Raw genomic sequence first — 20,191 nt, 5'->3', positions numbered from 1 at the left:
CTTTTTCTCTCCTCCTTCTCTCTTACTGTTTTTATCACCTTATCCTTTCCTCTCTCATTCATCATTTTCTGTCACATTTTCTCTCCTCCTTGCCTTTTTCTTCCTGACATCTCCTTTACTTCTCCTCCCGCTTTTCCCTCCTTCATTCCCTCTCTTCTTCCTTCCTCTCTATTGTTCCCTCCCTCATCTCCTCACTTCCACCCTATTTCCTTTCTGCTGTCTTTCTGTCCTTTCCTTTTTGTCACCTTTTTTCAGTTTCTGATCCTTACCTCTCTCATCCATTTTTTCTTTCACCTTTCCTCTGCTGATTTCCTCTTTCCTTCCTGACCATCTTTTCTCCTCTACTTTTCCTTCCTCCCCCCCCCTATTTCCTAAGACATTTCTATTCCTCTTTCCCTCTATTCCTTTCTGGACTCTTCTCTCTTCATATCCTCCCTTCTTTCCACTTATAACACGTCAGAGCTTGTAGACAGAGAAGGAAAGACAGAGAGAGAGGTGTGTGTGAGTTAGTGAATGTGTGTGTGAGTGTGTGTGTGTGTGTGTGTGTGTGTGAGAGAGAGAGAGAGAGAAAGAGAGAGAGAGAGAGAGAGAGATAAAGAGACCAGTAGAAAGAGAGCAGACTGAAGCTGAGCAGTGAGCGGGCTGAGCAGCAGGAGTGCTTCTGTCCTCGGAGCTGTGGACGATCCAGTCTCTGTGAGCAAAGAGTCTGCAGGACTAACTGAGTGTAGTAGGACAAGAAACAGGAGCTGTCCTTTGAGAACTGAATCTCATTTGTCAGGACAAAATTGTCTTACTCCAGGATGATCTATCACCTTCCAAACCAACACAGAGCCTGAAACTGCTCCAGCTTGGGTGAATAAATCATTCCCCTGAAAAAGGAATAAAGAAGAAGAAGAGGAGGGGGAGGAAAAGTCACTCTATCAACAAAAGACAAGAACAACCAAAAAAGTCTAAATTGGCGCCTTTGTGGACTATTGGATATATTGTCCCCTCTGAAATCCAGAAGAAAAAGGAATAACAGAGAAAAAGTAAAGGAGAAAAGAAGGGAAAGGGTTCCATTGTAAAACCAACCAAAAGAGGATGTTGGTGTCTGTTGCATCCACTCAGATGCAAAGAAAAGAAGAAACAAAAGAAGGAGATTTAAAGCTGAAAATAAAGATTGAGTAACAAAAGAAAACTGCAACCAAGTGTCTGGTTTTGCTTTTTTTCCATCCAAATCCAGAAAAAAAAGGAGGAATAAAGCAGATAAGAAGAAGAGAAGGACGTTTTTCTGTCACTCTATTAATGATCAAGAATGTTGTAGACAAACTATGTGAACATCACTGCCTCAAATCCGGATAATAAATTATTCTGAAAGACAGGGAAGAAAACAATGACAGGAGTCTGAATTTGCAGTGTGCAGACAGGAGCAGGAAAAGTTCAAGGACCAAACGAAAAAGTCAAAGGAAGCTACAGAAACACAAGACTGACGATTTAAAAGTGACGGAATAAAAAGCATAACGGGGGGAAAAAAGTGGAAAAGAGAAATATCTGATATAAGGGAGCAAAAAGGAGGACAAGAAGGTTTAAAGTGAATACAGAGAAGAAACGGAATATTCAAAGGGGGGAGGCAAAAAGGGGAGAAAAGGATGAATCGAGAGGGAAAGAAGAAGTAAAGAGAAAACAAGGACGTATCAAAAGAATAGGGAGGCCTAAAGAACAAAAGTAAAAACAAAAAAAAGGGAGGACTGAAGGAGAAAGAATCCAGAAAAGGAGGGGGAAACAGTTTAAAAGGGGAAATCAAGAGTAAAGAACCAGAAGGTGTGACCATGAGGCTCCCGGTGCTTCTTGCAGCTCCTCTCTCCATCCTCATTCTCCACATCGCACCAGCAACCTCGGCAGGCAGCGTGGCCCCGAGCCGGCTGGAGCGTTGGGTCCGCTCAGGCCTCCAGTCGCTGCAGTGGGACCAGCTGGACCGATGCCTCCGCATGTCCTCCCTCTCTGAGGCTGAGTGCAGGCGGCTCGCCCACCTGCCACTGTCCGCCGTGGCTGTTTACGTCTCGGAGCCACGCACAGCTGCAGGTAGGAAGGGCAAAGGTCACACATAACTGTGTGTTTTGTTTTGATTTCAATCCTGAGTGAGGGTTTGGTAGTTCATAAGAGTTTATGAGACCTGGCAAAATGTGAAGACAACCAGTGCGCAACAGGTGATGTACAATTTTTCAGTTTCATATAATTTTAAGATGTGTTTAAATGTCCATGTGGAACGGTGAAATACAATGAAGTCAGTTTTCTATTAATAAAGGAATAAAGAAGAGGGAAAATCAACTTATTGCCTTAACTTGACTGATATGAGTCAAAAGAGATCAAACGGGTTTATAGGTGCAAAAGCCTTGCCTAAAGATTCTGCATTCACTGTTTGCAACTTGAATAATACAAATTGTATCAATGATTAATATGAAATCCAGATAAAGATGAATCCATTTTAGGTTTGCCAAACCACTTCACAATGTAGTAAGAATGTTGTTCTTTTAATCCATTTAAAAAACATTGAAGGCATTTAAGGCTAAATTTAATGTGATAAATGTAATAGAAATCTTAATTTAAGTTATTCATCATAATAAACTGCTTGTTTTGCAGCAACTAATCAACACTAAAATAATAAAGAATATTCTTTTATTTCATCATTTGATATGTCACAGTAGAAAACAACTTACCAGATGTAAATAATTAAATGTTATGTCTGAATTCTATTAAGCTGTTTCAGTTTTAGGGTCTTGGTATTGTTCATGCCGGCTCACTTTCACAGTGTCATGACTTAATAAAACAGCTAAATAGAAGGGCGCCATTGTTAATGTTGTACTGTAAGTAAAACCTGTGCTTTTCCAATGACAAATCAAAGCCTATGGGTAAAAACGTATCTGTACATGTACTGTATTAAATTATTTGATAATATAAAAATATAAAGTCATTTTATATGGATACAAATAGATAATCACTTACACAATGTACCAGATAATGTAATATTTCCTGAAATGTGTTAACAGATATCATTCAATTTGTATTTAAAGGATTTTTTCTTGGATTTTTTTGTTGTTGTCACTTTTACTATAATGAGTAACACACTCGGTGCTGGCTGTGGCTCTGGAGCTAGAGTGGGTTGCCCGTTAATTGGAAGGGCAGCGGTTCAATCCCCAGCTCCTCCAGGCTGTATGTCGAAGTGTCCTTGGGCTATTCCGCCATATTCAATGTGTGTGAATGTTAGTTTCTTAGGCTCAGTGAATGAATGTGTGTGAATGCAGATGTAGTGTAAAAGTGCTTTGAGTGGTCGAAAAGACTGGAGCTGGACTCATGGAGCATTTACTCAATATAGTGAAGTTGAAATTGTACATTATACCTCCAATGATATCAGTATAATATTATTCTTCCAAAACCCTCCAGGAAACTCAGACAAAGTTCTGGCCATCCTGCCGGACTCCTCAGGTGGGATGGTGAGCTCAAAACTGCGGGGCGGTTTCAGCGTCAGCCAGGTGCTGAATGGAGGGGAAGGTCCCCCCAGGCAGCAGCAGCCTTTCCCCGGCTCCACAGCCCATGATACCATTTTGGTGCTTGATCCAAGCCCTGGGGAGAACTTTGGACACCCGGTGGTCCTCTTTTACGTGGATGTGAATGTTACGAAGAAGAGGTGCTCCCATATGGATGGTATTTACCTGGGTGAGTCAGCAAAATTTTTTTGTGCACATAATGTTGAGTCATTGTATACATTACATTCCCATTCAGTTTTTTGGAATGGAAACTTGTGTCAACTAACCAAGTTTGAAAATATATGACAGCTTTTTGGATACATTAACAAACATTGCAAATGTACACAAACCTTTAACTGTTGCTTTGATTTAATTGTTTTCTTGTAGTACTAGTATTAGTAATTTTAGTAGTAGTAATAACCTTGTAGTAGGCATAGTGGGAGTAATAGTAGTGGTGGTAATAGCAAAAGTAATGGTAATGGTTTTCACTAATGGGATGCCACAGGGGTCTATTCTTGGTCCGCTGCATTATTCATAATAATTATTATTCTTCCTAATTAGTACTTCAACATCCATACTTATGCAGATGATACAATTTCATATGCCCCCGGCTTCACTAAGACTAAGCTCATTTTCAGTCTGCCCTTTTATGGTTTCCAATTATTACTTCTTAATCATAGATATGTTTTAAATGCAGATATGACCAAGTACATTGTATTCTCCACACCAGTGTCTATGATATTTATTAAAACTTTAACTGCTACCCATGACACTCCTAGTGAGCTATACAAATATTTAACAGCATTTAAGACCTTTTGACTCCAAATTCAGCTTTCTGTGTAGAATTAAAGGCTGTCTGTCTTTTGTAAATCCTAAAACTTTTGTTTAGTCAACTTTAATGCCTGTACATGCGAGAGTCATTCTGTACTGTCACACTGTCAATCAATACTGCAGCTGAACCCTGTTTTCATACTCATCATTGCTTTCCTTCTTATAAAGTTGGATGGAGTTTCTTAATGATGAAGAAGAAATAATCATGATTTTCACTGATATTCATCATCTTCCAACGTCCAGACTACCTCACATCTCTTCTCTCATTTAAATTGTGTAACTACATTACCCGATCCAATAACCAATTAACTTTAGATGTCCCACATGTAGCCTATACCCTCTAATCTTTACAGAAGTGGTTTAAAGGTACTATGCATCTATTAAACGGAATGAACTGAAATCAGCCCTCATACTAGATTCCTTCATTCCCTTTGCAGATTGTAAAGCTTTATTAGGTTATTTTCTCTGACTCTTGTAATTGTTTTTATCATCTCTGTTTGTTGCTTGATTGTTGTTTGTCTGCCCTTGTATGTGTTTGTCTTGTTGCTGGCTGTGTGGTTGTCTGACCATCAATGTTTCCTAGATCTCTCTTAAAAGAGATCTCAATCTCAAAAAGACTAACTGAATAAAGTGAAAATTAGTAGCAGCCACACTCATAGTAATGTCAGTTGCAGTAATTAGTAAGCTATGAGTAATACCAATAGTAACATAGTTGATAGTAGCAGAGGCAGTAGTAGTACTAGTTGTTGTAACAGAAATAGTAGTATTAAAGCAGGAATAATGGAAGCAGTATTGATAGTATTTAAAACTTGTGTTAACAGCAACTGTAGCAGTAACATTAGGCTGCCTGTAAGGTCCATATGTCTTTGTGTTCTTTCTGCATGCCTATGAATTTCTGTTTTTAACTTGTGCACCAAATATGTATGTATCTGTGTATGTATGTGTACTGTGCGTGTATTTTGTGTGTGTGTGTGTGTAAAGTTCTGCCATTAACTGAAGCAGAAGAGAAAGTAAAAGTTGAATGTGTGTGGTCTCACCCTCCTGAAAGCTCCATTTATAGCTCATTGTCTGGTGCAGGACACTTTCCTGCTCATAGGGGGTCTGACCCAGCTACCTCTTCAGCACTTTTTGCCCACAGCAACATTTTTTATGTCTCTGTCTGTGTGCGTGTTTGCATGTGTGTTCTTCTACTTCTATGTTTGTGATAACCAATTTGGGTTTTATATTTAGAGTGATGACATTTGCAAGTTGAATATTTTAGGAAGTTTAAAATGAGATTTAGATTAAAGCATTATTATAGTTTAACTACAAAGTTGTCAAAGCTACCAAAGAACTGAACATGAGGCCCAAACTGTATTTTTTTAAAAACAGTTCCTTTGGTCTTATACATTTTATCTTCAAATTTTTCCATCCACTCCATATTTTTGAAAAGTCATCCATTGCAATTTATTTCTTTGTCTAAATGCAGCCACAGAGGAATTATTGTAAACCTTGCATTTTTATCATAAATTTTAGAAAGTGGGTCAATATAATTAGCTGAATCTAGAAACTTACCATAGTAGACAACAAAGACAGACTGACAGAGTTGTTATGCGACACTAAAGGAAAAGTAAGAGCATTTCGGTCATATTTGTAAAAGGGTTGACAATCAGCGTTTCTAAAAAGCTTCACTTGGTAGTGGCAAACAACAGCTTGACTGTCGATAAAAGGCCAAAAGGAGAGAGCAAAAGAAGTGTTTCCAAAGTGCTTTCTTCATGTAGAAATAGTCCAAGGGGACAGAATGTGAATGTATTCTGTGATGGTCCTCACAAGTCCCGTAAAAGAGACGTTTTTGAAAGTGCAAGTTGTTGACCACCTGCTGTGAGAGAGGTTAGGGCCAGATGTTGAGGTGAATTTGGCCCCGTGTTACACGAACACACACCTGTCAATTATTCATACACGCATACAGCACTGTGCCCCCTGCTGGGTGCTGTGGACGGATTTGGATCAGAGACTTTTAAAGCAAAACTTTCTTTAGCCCTCACTTGACCTGGAGAGAACAGGAAGAAAGAGATGAGGGAGAAGAAAATGAAGGTTAAGAACACAAAGGAGGAGAAGAGAAAACTAAAAGAGAAAAGTATAGAAGACGTAAAGCTTTACACCTTTACAAAGACAATTTTACCTTTTTAGCTTAGGAAGCCAAGCTGACAGTGATGGCTGACTGATTTTATTTCCTATTGCACTGAATGATGTATCAAAAGATGTCTTTCACTGTCTATGTCTTCAGGTGAGGAGTGTTTGACTCTGGCTTTGAAGGGTCGTTGTCAGAACCAGCTGAAGCGTCGGCAAGCCGGGTCAGAGAGGCTTGTAGGTAATGGACATGGACGGCTGCGTAGTGGTGCCATTACCACTAGTGGTGGTAGCCGTCTGGGGGAGCGTGCCGTTGGAGGGCTCTGTGAAGTCCATTTCCTTCCACTGGTGGTCGGAGTCGGAGACAGCAACCGAACACAGAGACTCAGATGTGTTGGTAGGTCTTTAAACATTCCTTTAATCAGGGTTCAGCAGAAAAAAACTAGAGGGCAGAAGTCGAGCTATGGCTGTTGGGGATGTAATTAGTTAAAAAACAACAACAAGAAATTGGATGAATCAAAATGTTGACCTGATGATGGAGCTAGATGAAATTTCAGGGGAATCGCCAAAGTTATTACGATTGGAACAAAGAAAATATGTCTGTACCACGTTTGATCAGAATTCGTCCAACAGCTGTGGAGATATTTCACTCACAACCAGAACTTTCAACTTGCTGGTGGTAATATGGAAAAGACAGGAGATCACTAAAGTCATTAGGACTCATCATCTGGGGACCTTGAATATTAGTAACAAATGTAACCTTCGACCTCATGGCGGTACAAAAGCAAAATCCATTTCCCAATATAATTAGGATTAATCCTCCTGATAACTCCTGATCCATTTCAAGCATGGCACTAAAAGTTGATTCTGTATTAAGTTTTAAATGTTGAAAAAAAACTGGTAAATTGAGGGTTCTTAAACTTCACAGATGTTGAGTGGCATTCTGTTGCAATTTTCCTGTTAAGAGGCTCTCTGAGTGAAATGCAGAATTATTCTCATGTCATGCCAAGACCACCCACACCTGCAGCCACTGCCAGCAACCTGGGCCTTGTGAATAAAAATTGCTGGAAAAATATTATCATACTGTATAAGAAACATAGACAATGCACAAACCCCCTCTGGCATGCTACAAATGTGCAGTAGTATTCTTCAGTTGTAGATTGTGACCCCTTTACACCCACTGTCCGCGGAGTATACCAGCATACCAAGTTTGATAGACCTGATGTCAGGATATGTGGTGAATGTTTTAGCACTGAGGCTCTGCTTTATTTAGAAGTTGTTTTCAAGACATGTGCATTTTCTGTGATGTTTTTCATATCTGACATGCCCCCTCGTCCAACAGACCATGCAGAGTTTGCAAGGTGCCCTCAGCCACTGCCAATGAGCTCTCCCAGTTTGCCCGTCTCAAGCTGTGAGCTAAATAAAAACACCAGACGCTGCCATCAGCAGCCGTTGGCCACTCACCTCTCCTGCCGACTCTACCAGACCTGTGACCATGCTGTGCTCATCTCAGGTACAGGACAGTTTGTGTTTGTTCTCACAATATCACAGAATGATTCAAACAGATAGACAAATAGACTATGACTGAAGGTAAACATGCCCACAGGGTCTGTGACATCACCCAACGGTTTATCAGGGGATGACGAAACCTGACAATCTAGGCAAGCATGTCCCCAACACATAACTCCATTTAATGTAAACCTTAATATATTTAACTGTAAAAAAAAACAAAAACAAATAAGCATGCCTTCCTTCCTTCAATCCTTAAAAAAGAAACACATTACAAAGTGGAGAGACCAACGTAGATTGTCTCAAGAAATTAACTTCCACTGGGAATATATAATTATATTATATATTATATTATAATAATATATGTAATTTCAGTGACCAGGACTGTGTTCCTGGTCACTCAATTCCTTCATACCATGATCTCATAGGATTTAATCAAATCTAACATATCAACTGTTTATTGCTGCTTTGCTGGACTTTGATAGCAAATGAACTAAAATCAAATACAGTAAAAATGTATTTTAAAAAAAAAAGCAGGTTGGCACGTTATGGCATTTCGATTCTCAGACCTTCAAAAGATAAAATTCAATAACTGAATTGAAATCATTTTTGGTTCATTTGTGATCCAACCTTTCTATAAGAATTTCTGGAGTGCAGTAACTTTGTAGTGTTAACAGCTTTGTATTAATAGTTAAAGGCACAACATTGGCCCATAACAGCAGTAGACCACGGAACAGTTACACTGGGCTTCTAGCATCACCCACATGTGTGAACACTATCGACGCATTACTGCAATCAAACATCAATTGAGCATATGCATGTGATTTCAACACATAGCATAGCAAATCATGGCCACAGTAGCAAGAGCTAGACAGACACAGTGCCTGGATCTCTGGTGCTGCTGTGACTGCTGTGTCTCTGTGTGACTGGTAGAAAGTCGCTCCATTGTGGCTAATCAAAGTCAAACTGCTAATAACAACAGGAGTGCTGTGCTGTGTTCACGGTGCCGTCTGAAAATGTGTGTATGTACACTGCAGGCGGCTGGCAGCAGCAGATGACGTTCCAGCGCCATGTTCAGAATCTTCAGAATTTCCACAGGATGCTGCAAAACAATGGCTTCCACAACGATCACATCAAGACCTTCTTCGCCAGCAGCGGACAGCTTCCTGGTAGGGCAGTGCTGCTCTCTAGAACTTCTTCTTGATTCTGTCTCACTGACCAAGTTTAACAATTGCACTTAAAAATCTTATTGCTTTCTAAGTCAAACATGACAAAACACATTTTGTTCCTGAAATCTTATGAGCCTCAGATATACTTTATATGTTCTCACGAACTTTCATCTGAACACAGCATTGAAGCTGCTGGGTTTTTAAAAATCTTCTAAATAAATAAAAAGTTCTCTTCATACTCTGACAGTTAACCTGAATCATTAAACCACAACTTAGGTCTTGGCCTCAGAGAATTTTCTCATGAATTTATACCATGTGGCTGTAATGTGGACTTAATCCTATCTAATCCCAGCACAGGTGGTGCAAAAAGCAAATAATACTACATGCATTCAAATTCCCTGCCTCTATTAAACTCTGTTAACTGTTAAAGATTTTTTTTTTCTGCTCTTGCTCTAATTAATCTCAGGGGCAAAGAGCAGCAAAAGCAAAGATCTATTTCAGAAAGTTCAGAAGAAACACTTCAGAAATTACATACACCTCAACAGAAATGAGCTTTATTTTACAGTAAACAAAGAAAAGCTGGTTTCTGGAGCTAGGTGTTTTGGAAGCAAATTAAAAGATCGGACTGACCAACTGACCATCTCTACAACACGTCTGACTCCTGTCCCCTGTCTTCTCCCCCAACAGAGGAAGTAGAGGGTGTGTACTCGGCAACGGAGAAAGCCGTGATTCGCAACCACGTGTCGTACATCTGCAGGAAGCAGCACTGTGCCGATACGCTGGTTCTCTATCTGAACTCGCCAACACGCAACGACGGTACCATGCTGCTGTGGGACGCCAACCTCAACGGCATTGTAAGAGAGACATACACACCCAACTACTACTGTTATGCAAATCAGGAGTTGGTTCATTGATATAAACAGCTGGTCGCTTTTCTAGTCAGGTGCCATTAAATCATGGCAGAAGACCAGTAAACATCAAGATGATGTCCTTAGTCAAACCTCAAACAAGTGGAAGCTTGAGTGACATTTAGGTCAAATGCTTCATGTACTTCATGGCTTGTTTGCCAACCTGTTTTCATTGCATTCTGTTGCATTTAGCTTTGATCCATACCTACCAACACTCCAGTTTTCAAGGCCATCTCCCGGCACCCTCCCGTTTTCTTGTTTTTCCCTGGAAACTCCTATAATTTGAGTGGCCCTCAAACTTTATTATGAATAATCCTCTCCAAGTTTTGGATATTTGTCGGATGCAACCCAGGTTACGTGATTGTCTATGAAACACAATCTACCACAACTGCATACAATTTCAACCCATCTGCCACCTCAACCTGGCAACCCACAACCCAATCCATGAGCCGTCTGCACAGCTGCTCTCTGTGCAGGCAGACAGGCCAGCTAACTTTGACTTAATGTCAATGCACTTGCAATGAGTTACATAGGTGCACATTTCCTAGTATCTGTTGCTGCCACTCTTGATACCGCTATATAATAAGGTTTATTCCCCAATACTGACAGTCAAAGTTGAGCGTGTGTGTGTCTGTGTAGGGAATACAGACAGCAGTGTCTAGCACACACAAAGATACAGACATGTAGACTCTTTAAAGTAAAGTGAAAAAACAGACTTGTGTCTTTAAAGCAGATCATGAACACAGAATGGAAAATTATTTATTGGACACACATGGGAGCCATTATCAGCCTGATAAGATGATTCCTCTGCCCACGCACACACACACCCACCCACCCAAGACCACCCAGACCACAGTATTTCTGTTGTCTCATTTAGGTTTTTTAAAAAGGAGGAAATGAGCTCATGTGGCTGAAGGCACATCGAACTTCCAAATCCTGTTAATAATCATATCAGAGAGCAAACTAAATCTGATGATGCTGATGTTAGAATTATTTTTATTGAAACTCAGTGAAAAAAGGAAAAACGCCTGTCAACTTGGAAATGTTAATAGACTCTGTGGTTACCAGTTCTGTGAACCCTGTAGTCACATCCTTATAAATCAGCTGAATTGATTATATATCAGTATAATATTGGCTTTTATTTAAATGTAAGTGAAGGTTATGGTGGCTTTTGCAGCTGTTTTGCCGTTGATTGATTGATACTTGTAGTTCTTTTTACTAAATGTTAGAAATTTGACCTCTCCCACCTTCCTACTCAGCTGCTTATTACCGTCTTAATGAGATGCCATGAACACGACATAGTAGCCAAACACGATGGTTACCTGAGCAGTCGTGACAGTCATTTTCCAAATGCAAGCTCACTTGATGATGATATTCCATTCTGCAGTCTTATTTCCCAGTGTTGACACTACAATAAAGAAGCACATTAATGACATTTACCTCCCTGTAGCTGCAAATGCCAGCTACCAAACCTTGACTACTTTGTACCACATGTCCAGTGAGTGCTACAGGCGTCGTAGGATGCAACGCAGCCAGTGTGTGTACTCTCTGCATACCCTCACCATCCTTCTGAAACTCATCTTAGTTTATTGAGTTGACCAAAAAAATCCACCAAGAGTTTTCAAAAAACATGACTTGTGTCTTTCCCCCCTCCCTCTCTTTTTCCAGGCTGATCTGAAAGAGCGATACTCAGTGAACGAGCTGCTGGCCGACCTGGCCGGCTGCAAGGCGACTCGAGTTTTGCTGTTTGTGGATCAGAGCTACAGTGGTGTTCTGTCCAAGAGGCTGCGAGGGTCCCAGAAACACCTTAACGTGGTTCTGATCCAGAGCCAGACACGGCAGACCCACAGCCACCAGAGGTTGAACTCTGGCTGGGAGGACAGCAGCTGGTCCTACATCAGCCCTGCGACCTGTCTGCTGGACCACCTGGGAAAGGTAATTTAACACATTTAAGTCTTTTTCTCTCTCTTTTTTTTATAATCTTCTAATCTCTGCTTCCGGCAATGATGTTATCAGGGTCCTGGGATGTCTCGCCTGCTAGAGTCTTGGGCCGGCTTTTTAAACGTGACATTGGCAGGAGCCCCCTGCAACGCCACACCGCCTCTGACGGATGGCGAGATGCGGCGAGAGTACCAGGGCTGCCAGAACCTGCCAACTGCGCTCTGGCACCAGAAACACAGGAGGACCAACTGAGGAAGAGATAATTAGACTGACTGGGAAGGAGAGAGAGAGAGAGAGAGAGAGAGAGAGAGTGCAAAACAAACACACACAGAGACCATACACAAGCTTATGCATTACACATATGCATATTTGCAGGGGTGTTACCGTAGGACTTTATTCTTAGGACTTTTGTTTCAGTGTGCTTGGTGGATACTGGTGTGTATGTGCTTTCTGTCCTAACTCAGACAGTAACCATAACGATTACAGCTCATCCCAACGGGAGTGTCCTGGACACCATGTGAACCACGTGTGTCCGTTTGTGAGTTCAGCTAGAGGACAACTACTCTCTGAGACCATTGCTAGCTTACGCTCGGGTCAGTTTGTGTGAGTGTGTGTGTGTGTGTGTGTGTGTGTGTGTGTGTATGTGTGTCTCCTGGGCTCTTGAACATTTCAGACCCGATCATCTATCTCTATTTTTATCTTTTTGACAGTTATTTCTTCTTCCTTCTCTTCTTTCTTTCTTCTTTTCCTCTTCACTCTGTCCTTTCCTCCCACCTTACCTCTCTTGATCTCCTCCGCTAACTCCTCTCTACTTCCTTTCATTCTTGCCTTCTTCTTTCTTTCTTTGCTTGAATCCCTCATTTTCTTTCTTTCTCTCCCTCCTCCCACACTCTTTCTTAAATTTCTCTCTCTAATCAACACCACTCCCTACCATTTTTCTCAACTTCTTTCTCCGTTCATCATCCTTTTTTCCCCTTTCCTTCTCTTGTCGCCCTTTCCCCCCCATTTTCCTCTTCCTTTTTGGTGGTCAGTTACTCTTTTCCTTGTACTGACAGTGTTTGAAAAAGCTGAATACTGGAATAATTTAGTCACATTATATCAGAACTGACAAAACACAAGATGAGTTTTCATCGATGCGTTACATGTATTTAGAGTTTGTGCACAAGAAAACCTGAGCGAAAACTGTATTCACAGTTACAAACCTTAACTTAAGGTCCACTTGCTAGCTTTTACCCACATCTCACAGTTAAAAGCTCCTGAATGTATTTATTGTTTTGTCTTTCACACTCAGTACTGACAATTGTTTTGGAGAGTAGGTTCACACATGTAGCTTCTTGACCCAAACAGCTGCTGCCTCTTCTCAGACGTCCATTCAGTACATCATATTTGCAAAACAGAACTATCATTTGTGTCATCCAAACTTGTAGTTTATACTTCTCTTAAAAACCCAATGTTTAATGATATTTTACTACTATCACAACTTAAGTCCGAATCGTCCAAAACACAACATATACGCAACATACTAAAGGGGACGTATATGAACATTTCTTATCTGATGCTCCTGTGAACATGTTCACGTTCAGGTAAAGTTATTACTGCCATGTTTTAAAGAAAGGACATAAACTCTGGTCCTCAGCCAAACAACCAAATGTCATCCATTTCAGTCAGCTTCTGAAGACATTTGCTACTGAACAAGATTTAATTTAGCAACATGGCAAATAACCTGAGTGATGAGACAACTTCACAGGGTTTAAACAAATCCCTAGTTGGACTCAATAATCTAAACCACATCATAAAAATGAACACAGGACATTTTTCACGGTTGCCCTGTGGTCTCTTTTCTAGTAGTTGTATTAAGATGACTGACAGGAACGACGGTCAAACCTACAAAAAAAATGTACATTTTACATTAAAGCAAAGTGGTGTCTGAAGTCGGGAAATTTATTTTTAAGATTTAGAGATGGAGGACTTCTTATGCCTCTTAACCTGAGGAAGAGGGAAAGAGAGAGAGATACTGAGACAGCCAGGAAACAAGATACAGAAACTGGTTGGCAGTGATCATGATTAAGATATGAAGCACTGAGACTGCCCTCACTGCTACACAGACTGGTTATGGCATTTTAATAAGGGCACAACTTGTGTGTGTGTATGTGTGTGTATATATGTATATGTATGCGTGTGTGCTCAATCACATGAAAGATGCACACGTTCTAATATTAACCCATCCCTTCACTAACAACGTACATGTCGTCCTCTACTTTTGGTGGTACTTTGTGATCTTTGTCTGTATGTTACCTCCTGTCTTTTCTTCATCTGAGTACTCATATATACCACAGCCCAGTGTGCATCTCCCTGCTGGGTTTTGTACTGATGTCTGTTGTTGGACTTATGTACTGATGGAAGTTGACTGGAAGAAGAAATGTCCAACTGTGTGGGATGTTTTTGGACCAGAACAAGATGACATGTGCATATTCACAGTTTGTGTAATGATCTGTACAGAGTACAAGATGTAATTTAGCATAAATGTTTAGTTGCATGTAGCAGATCACAAAATCTAGTCAATAAAGTACTTTTGGAAACCAGTGAAGTACATGAGAATTATTTGTCTGGTCTCCGACTCAGCACTGACCTGATGACAATAGGTGTCAAATCTTAATCATACAGTGAGTTGACCACATCAAGAGAATAAGGCAGAGCATAGAATAAGTAAAGCAGACTTGTAACTGTAAGCTAAATCTTGTCCTGACAATCTTGTTTCACTATTCACCACTCACTGGCTTCATACAGTGTTATAAGCATAATGTTGTGCTTATGCTGCTGTCAGACCCAATTGGCTCTAACAAGGGCACAATAACTTTCAAAAAGAGGCTGTTGCAACCAGTATAATGCATCCCCCTCTATTAGAAACTAGACCATTTATAAAACAGATAGGCCTACATTTTCAATATCAAGTACAGTTACTCTATGGCTCTCATATGACCACCACCAAGTATTTTAAGTGCTGGAGTTGAACATTTCACATTTAATCAGCACCAGGAAAAAGCAACACAAAAATCTGATTCTTTGATAAAAGAATGTCATGCACAGAGCTGCACATACAAGACTGTATGTAAAAACTAGTGCTGGGCAACAATTAAACTTTTTAATCGCGATTGATCGCATTGTTGTGCGCAAAATTCAACAATGAATTCTAAAGTAGTGTATTGCGCTCTTTTAATTTAAATGTACTGCTATATACATAAAAGTGCAATAACATGTGGTTTGCACTGAAAAACAAATAAGTTGCTTTTTACCAGCAGTATTCCCTTTACACAGTAGCAATCAAATTCAATATAAAACCAAAGCTATTTGCCTCTGCCAGGGCATTATCTTTTATAGCTTGTTAAAACAAGTTAGAGTCCAGAGCCACGATCATAACATCATAACAGTCAACTTCTGAGGTTAACATATATAAATCTGTTTTCTTGTGTTTCTTGTGAACAGGTATCACCAAATTTTCTTTTATCAGGGAGCGGCGTAAACAGTCTATGTTCAGTAGCAAGTGTCCCTGTTAGACTGAGGTGAAGTCATCGCCTCACGCGCACGCTCGCCAGCTGCTGAAGTTGAACTTTTTGTAAGTGACGCTCAGCACAAATCATTGGAAGAGTGACTGATCCTCGCTGTTTGTGAGTTTCCAGAATCTATTACTGTTTACTAAATAGGACATCAACAGGAGGGAATTCTGGCAGAGCATCCCCGCAAAACTAGATGTAGACCTATCAGGTAAAGTTACATAGCCTATAACTTTAACTTAAATTAAATAGGCTACAGCTGTTTAGCGTACAGAAGCCGTTGCCATGGTTACTATGCACAGAGCGCCTGCCGTTTACTGGCGGAGCGCTTGTCTCCCTTTCCGATCACCGGAGCAAAGAGCAACCCGCTGGACTAAGCGACTATGTTGTGATTTTAAGATCGTTCCTAAGACCGACATTTTCTCCGAAACTAATCAGCATGCAGTGTGTAGCTATCCACTTCGCTATGGCATTTGTTTGTCTTGCTTTTGTTTGTTTATCTCCTTCTCCCACAATACTGCATCCAACGTAGTCTGTCGAAGCCTCCCTCCACTGCTTGTTTGGGTGGGTGATCAACCCACCCAAACAAGCATCCCTCCTGTGACCCATGATTTGACTGTATGTGTATTCAGAGCCAGTGAGCAACGGACTTTCAAAATAATAATAATAATATAAACTGTGTTAACGTGCGATAAAATAGTTGTCAGCGTTAATTAATTGATACGTTAACGTGATAATAATGCGTTAACATGCCCAGCCCTAGTGAAAACTCCCAAGCAGCATTGCAGTAACCAACATCAATTCAGCAAGCTCAAAACTCTGGGGCTGCTAATGCATAACTAAAGGTATTTATAGCCAATCGCCATAATGTGACTGGATTTCTCTGAAACAAAGTTGACAGTTTTATAATCATTCACCATAACATTATCCAGAGTCTTACTGTTCCTTTTTCTAGACTGATGAAGAATAAGATAATCAGTGAAGCAAAACTTTAAAATGCACCTATAAACTGTTGTTTTACTAGGATAATGTCAATGACTTTGATATTTGTAATCTGACATTACAATTACAACTCATCTTTACTGCATTGGAAAAAAGTGTGTCACATATTGCCTTTCCCTTCTGTGTACAAAAAATAAGGTGTTTTAGATAAATCTTTGTATTTATTGTCCTGTATGTTATCAATTAATAACCTCTGTCTTTTACATATGAAATATGTCAAACAAATGGCCTACACATAAATAAAGAATAAAACAATGGACTTGTGGTTTTGTGTCCCTCTCTTTCTCAGTCTGTCTGTGGGCAAAACTAATTTGAAATGTTTTATTTTATCAATATTTCAGGGTGGATGAGGTGAGCGGCAAAAACTGTCAAAAACACACAAAACTCGGGCTGGAAGCTCAGTAGTTTTGTCTGTACACTCAAGTATGACAAACTAGAGAGACTAGTCTAGTGGGCTGATTCACTGTGTAATGGCTGATAGAAGGCAGCTGTGAAGGTCCCCCTCTCACTCAGAAAACACAGGACTTCATGAATATTACAATGTTCAGATTTTGTTGAACCTGTTCTAGAGAGCTGTTGATTCAACTTCATGGTGCATACACCATTTATAGAAATGGTGACAGACTACATATTAGAATCTCTCACACACTGCACCAGTGATACAGCTTAAGACTTGTTCTACAGTACAAACTTCAACATCAAACTAACTTTTATTTAATTACTATTTGTTGTTTGTCATATGCTATAGCCTACTATGTCAAGTGTTTTACATGAAAGCAATTGGTATGGATTAAAAATGAGGGGTGGGGAGACTAATTAAATGGTTTGGTTAAATGTATTGTAGTGATATTACAGGGCAGAACAAAACACCTAATATCTATCTCTGTGTTTAGATGTTGCATTTGGATTGTAGCATCGTTCCATTTCTCAGATTTGTGACTGGGCAAATATTGATGGGAGTATCTGTAGGCATTACATTTCTTATAGATGTTTTGTGACTGTCACTGTTATGATGGAAAAACTGATTTGTGAATCTAGTTTTTTGTATACAGAATCAATTATTAATCTAATTATTGTTTATGGTATATCATGTTTTTCTGATTTTGAAATCTTTTTCATTGAATTAGTTATTTTTAACTGCTTTCACAGTTGTTTCCACTAAAAAACTCCCACCTCCAACCTGTGTTTGAAATGTGTGTAGCTCAAAGACCCATTTTCATATTGAGGTGCACATCTGAAAGGTGCTGTAGCGCTCTTAAAAATGTCATTTTACAGAGAAACACCATGGCACAGTTGATGTTTCAGAGGTTTTATTGCTAACGAGACACAGTTCAAGCTGAGACACACTCTCCATCTGTCTTTCTCTTTCTGGCCCTGAGGCTGCTGATATAGTTTTACTCTAAAAAGTAACCTTTGACACAGGCACTTTCAGCCCATCCAGGATGTTTTTACCAAAACAATCTCAGTAACATAACCGCCTTGGCTTTTAATGACTCAGGTGAAATCTTCACAAGCAGGTGAAATCTTCACAAGCAGAATATCCGACCACTTCCAGGTTTCTACAAAACTCACTTCTGTGTGTGTTAGCTGATACGTGGTTAATGTCCAGCGCCTAAAACCACTTGATTTAGGAAAGAAGAGGTGAACCTGGTGAGTGCTGAATGCAAACGATACCGGTACCAGGAGACATTAAAGTAATGCATCATTAACTTTAAAAGAAATTGTGCTTTGACAATTGCAGAACAATGGAGTTGCCTGCTCCTACTCGAGCTGTTCCTTGCCTCTCAGCCTCAGTGAAGTTTGACAGGTGTGGATGAAGACAACAGCTCATAGTGTGTCTCTGTTTGTTGATACACTACCACACTTTGAGGCACAAATCATGAAATTGTTAAATGGGCCTGTCGTGTGTTTACATCACAGTATTGATCAGAAGATGAATTTAAGTTTTCTTACCAACTTTAATTGCAGTTTCTCCAGACTTTACTTTGGCCATAGGTGCTGATACAAGGGATTATTAGACATCAGATGTGACAAAAAATTTAATGAAAACATTTTCATACTCATACTTTCAATGTCAAGTGTCTTGAGTGTGATTGTTCATCTGTGTTTCTGTTTGTATGTCATGACTTTTGTGCTGTTTCATCCACATGGCTGCATAGAGACCTCCCTGGACCAGCAGCTCCTCGTGTCTGAACAGAAGGGGAAAATAAGAAGAACAAAGAAGAGACAGTGACATGAGAAAATGAAGAGCTGAAGTAAGTATCAAACTTCAACTAGAACATGTTATTGTTTTTATTTTACTTACTTTTTATTTATTTCATTTGGAATTTGAATGCATGGGATTTACGTTACATGACATATGTAACTTAGTTAAGATTGGGGACCCCTGACGCTGAACTTGTACTTTCCAACACCAAATATCACGGTCATATTTGTCGTTTAGGTATAAGCACATTCCATATGAGGACATATTGTTTTATTTATTATTTTACATAACATGCACATGCCTCTAAAACGTTCATTGCCAGTACAAAATGTTCACGAATCTTTCATGTACTTTCTTACAATGCCTATTAAATATCATTGTTATTATGAGGAACAAAAAGATTTAAAAAAAAAAACAAACAGGACAATTGTTTAAAAAATAAAGGAAAAGAAAAGAAGCGCAGGCAGGGGAGAAGGTGGGTCACTCGTAATGTCTTGTGACACCATGAGCTGCTTTAAAAAGAAGCTGAGCTGTCTGAAATCCTCCTTCAGACTTTAACCAGCTTTACTATGAATAAATAAAACCACTAGCCTGTTACTGTCTAGACTGCCAGACGGAAAGACAGAGGCAGAAAAAGACAGCGAGGAAATTGAGGACAGAAACTGAGCAAGACAGAGAGAGAGAGAGAGAGAGAGAGAGAGTAAGTACAAGACAAGCAGATATGCAGGATGAAGAAAAGGAGGAAGGAAAGTGGAAGATGAAAACGAGAAAGGAGACAAGAAAAATTAGTATTGGCTAGGCTTGTCTTATTGTCTTAAAAGAATACTCTACTGATTTAGCATTGAACTCCTATAACAATGTCAGAGTCACAATGGACAGTTTAAAAAGTCAAATCAAAATCGATGCAGCAGAACCAGAGTGTCTTTAGTAACTGGAACATCTGAGCTGTCTGTCCCACTGCTTAACAGATGTCGGCTGAAATACGATAATGAAAGGAGAAAAGATTTTTAGAGTGGATCGAGATCTAAAAAAGATTGACCACCAGATGTATAATGTGGAGTACACGTAGGCCATGTAAAGAATGCTAAGCACAGGGACAGCCTGAGGACGGGATGAGGCCTCTTCCTGTCTCTGTTTCATGATACTCTCCCACACTTTGTGGCAAAAAATTGTGTGTATTCTGACACCGGAGGTTAAATGGGCCTGTCTTGTGTTTCCAGCACAGTGTCGATCAAAAGATGAATAGTTTTCGGTTGATGTTCCACACACATGCCTGCAGGGTCTCAGCATGTGTTTACCCTCCACTGCATACCTGTATGTGACAAATTCATTTCTCAGTTGTTCTTATTCATACTTGAGTGTCATTATGGACACTACATTCAGCTGGGTGATCTATGTTCATCATAATTTAAACAGTAGAAAGTCAGATACTGCCTTCGCCTCAGCTTGTGTGAGTGACGAA

At 39.9% G+C, this 20,191-nt stretch overlaps 2 protein-coding genes across 2 annotated transcripts in view; one reads left to right on the top strand and one right to left on the bottom strand.

The window, feature by feature from the left end:
* The first annotated feature begins 523 nt into the window (after positions 1-523).
* si:ch211-67e16.11 lies at positions 524-14,552 on the top strand. The gene is made up of 8 exons (XM_038721301.1): positions 524-2,061; positions 3,421-3,693; positions 6,601-6,840; positions 7,786-7,956; positions 8,990-9,121; positions 9,809-9,975; positions 11,698-11,964; positions 12,046-14,552. The coding sequence occupies exons 1-8, from the start codon at positions 1,809-1,811 to the stop codon at positions 12,220-12,222; spliced, it is 1,680 nt and encodes a 559-aa protein (XP_038577229.1). The 5' UTR covers positions 524-1,808; the 3' UTR covers positions 12,223-14,552.
* Positions 14,553-18,461: 3,909 nt separating this feature from the next.
* Positions 18,462-20,191, bottom strand: part of abcb6b (ATP-binding cassette, sub-family B (MDR/TAP), member 6b) — a 35,298-nt gene continuing 33,568 nt past the window's right edge. Inside the window, exon 19 of the mRNA XM_038719924.1 lies at positions 18,462-18,712. Coding sequence (XP_038575852.1) covers positions 18,598-18,712 — 115 coding nt within the window. The 3' untranslated portion in view covers positions 18,462-18,597. The remainder of the gene's footprint in view (positions 18,713-20,191) is intronic.

The sequence above is a fragment of the Micropterus salmoides genome, unplaced genomic scaffold (assembly GCF_014851395.1).
Source record: "Micropterus salmoides isolate LMB-PRFRI ecotype aquatic unplaced genomic scaffold, ASM1485139v1 Ms_hic_scaffold_15, whole genome shotgun sequence".
In the NCBI taxonomy this organism is placed as follows: Eukaryota; Metazoa; Chordata; class Actinopteri; order Centrarchiformes; family Centrarchidae; genus Micropterus; species Micropterus salmoides.
Note: the sequence above shows the minus strand (reverse complement) of the source record. Positions and strands in the feature narration are given on the sequence as shown.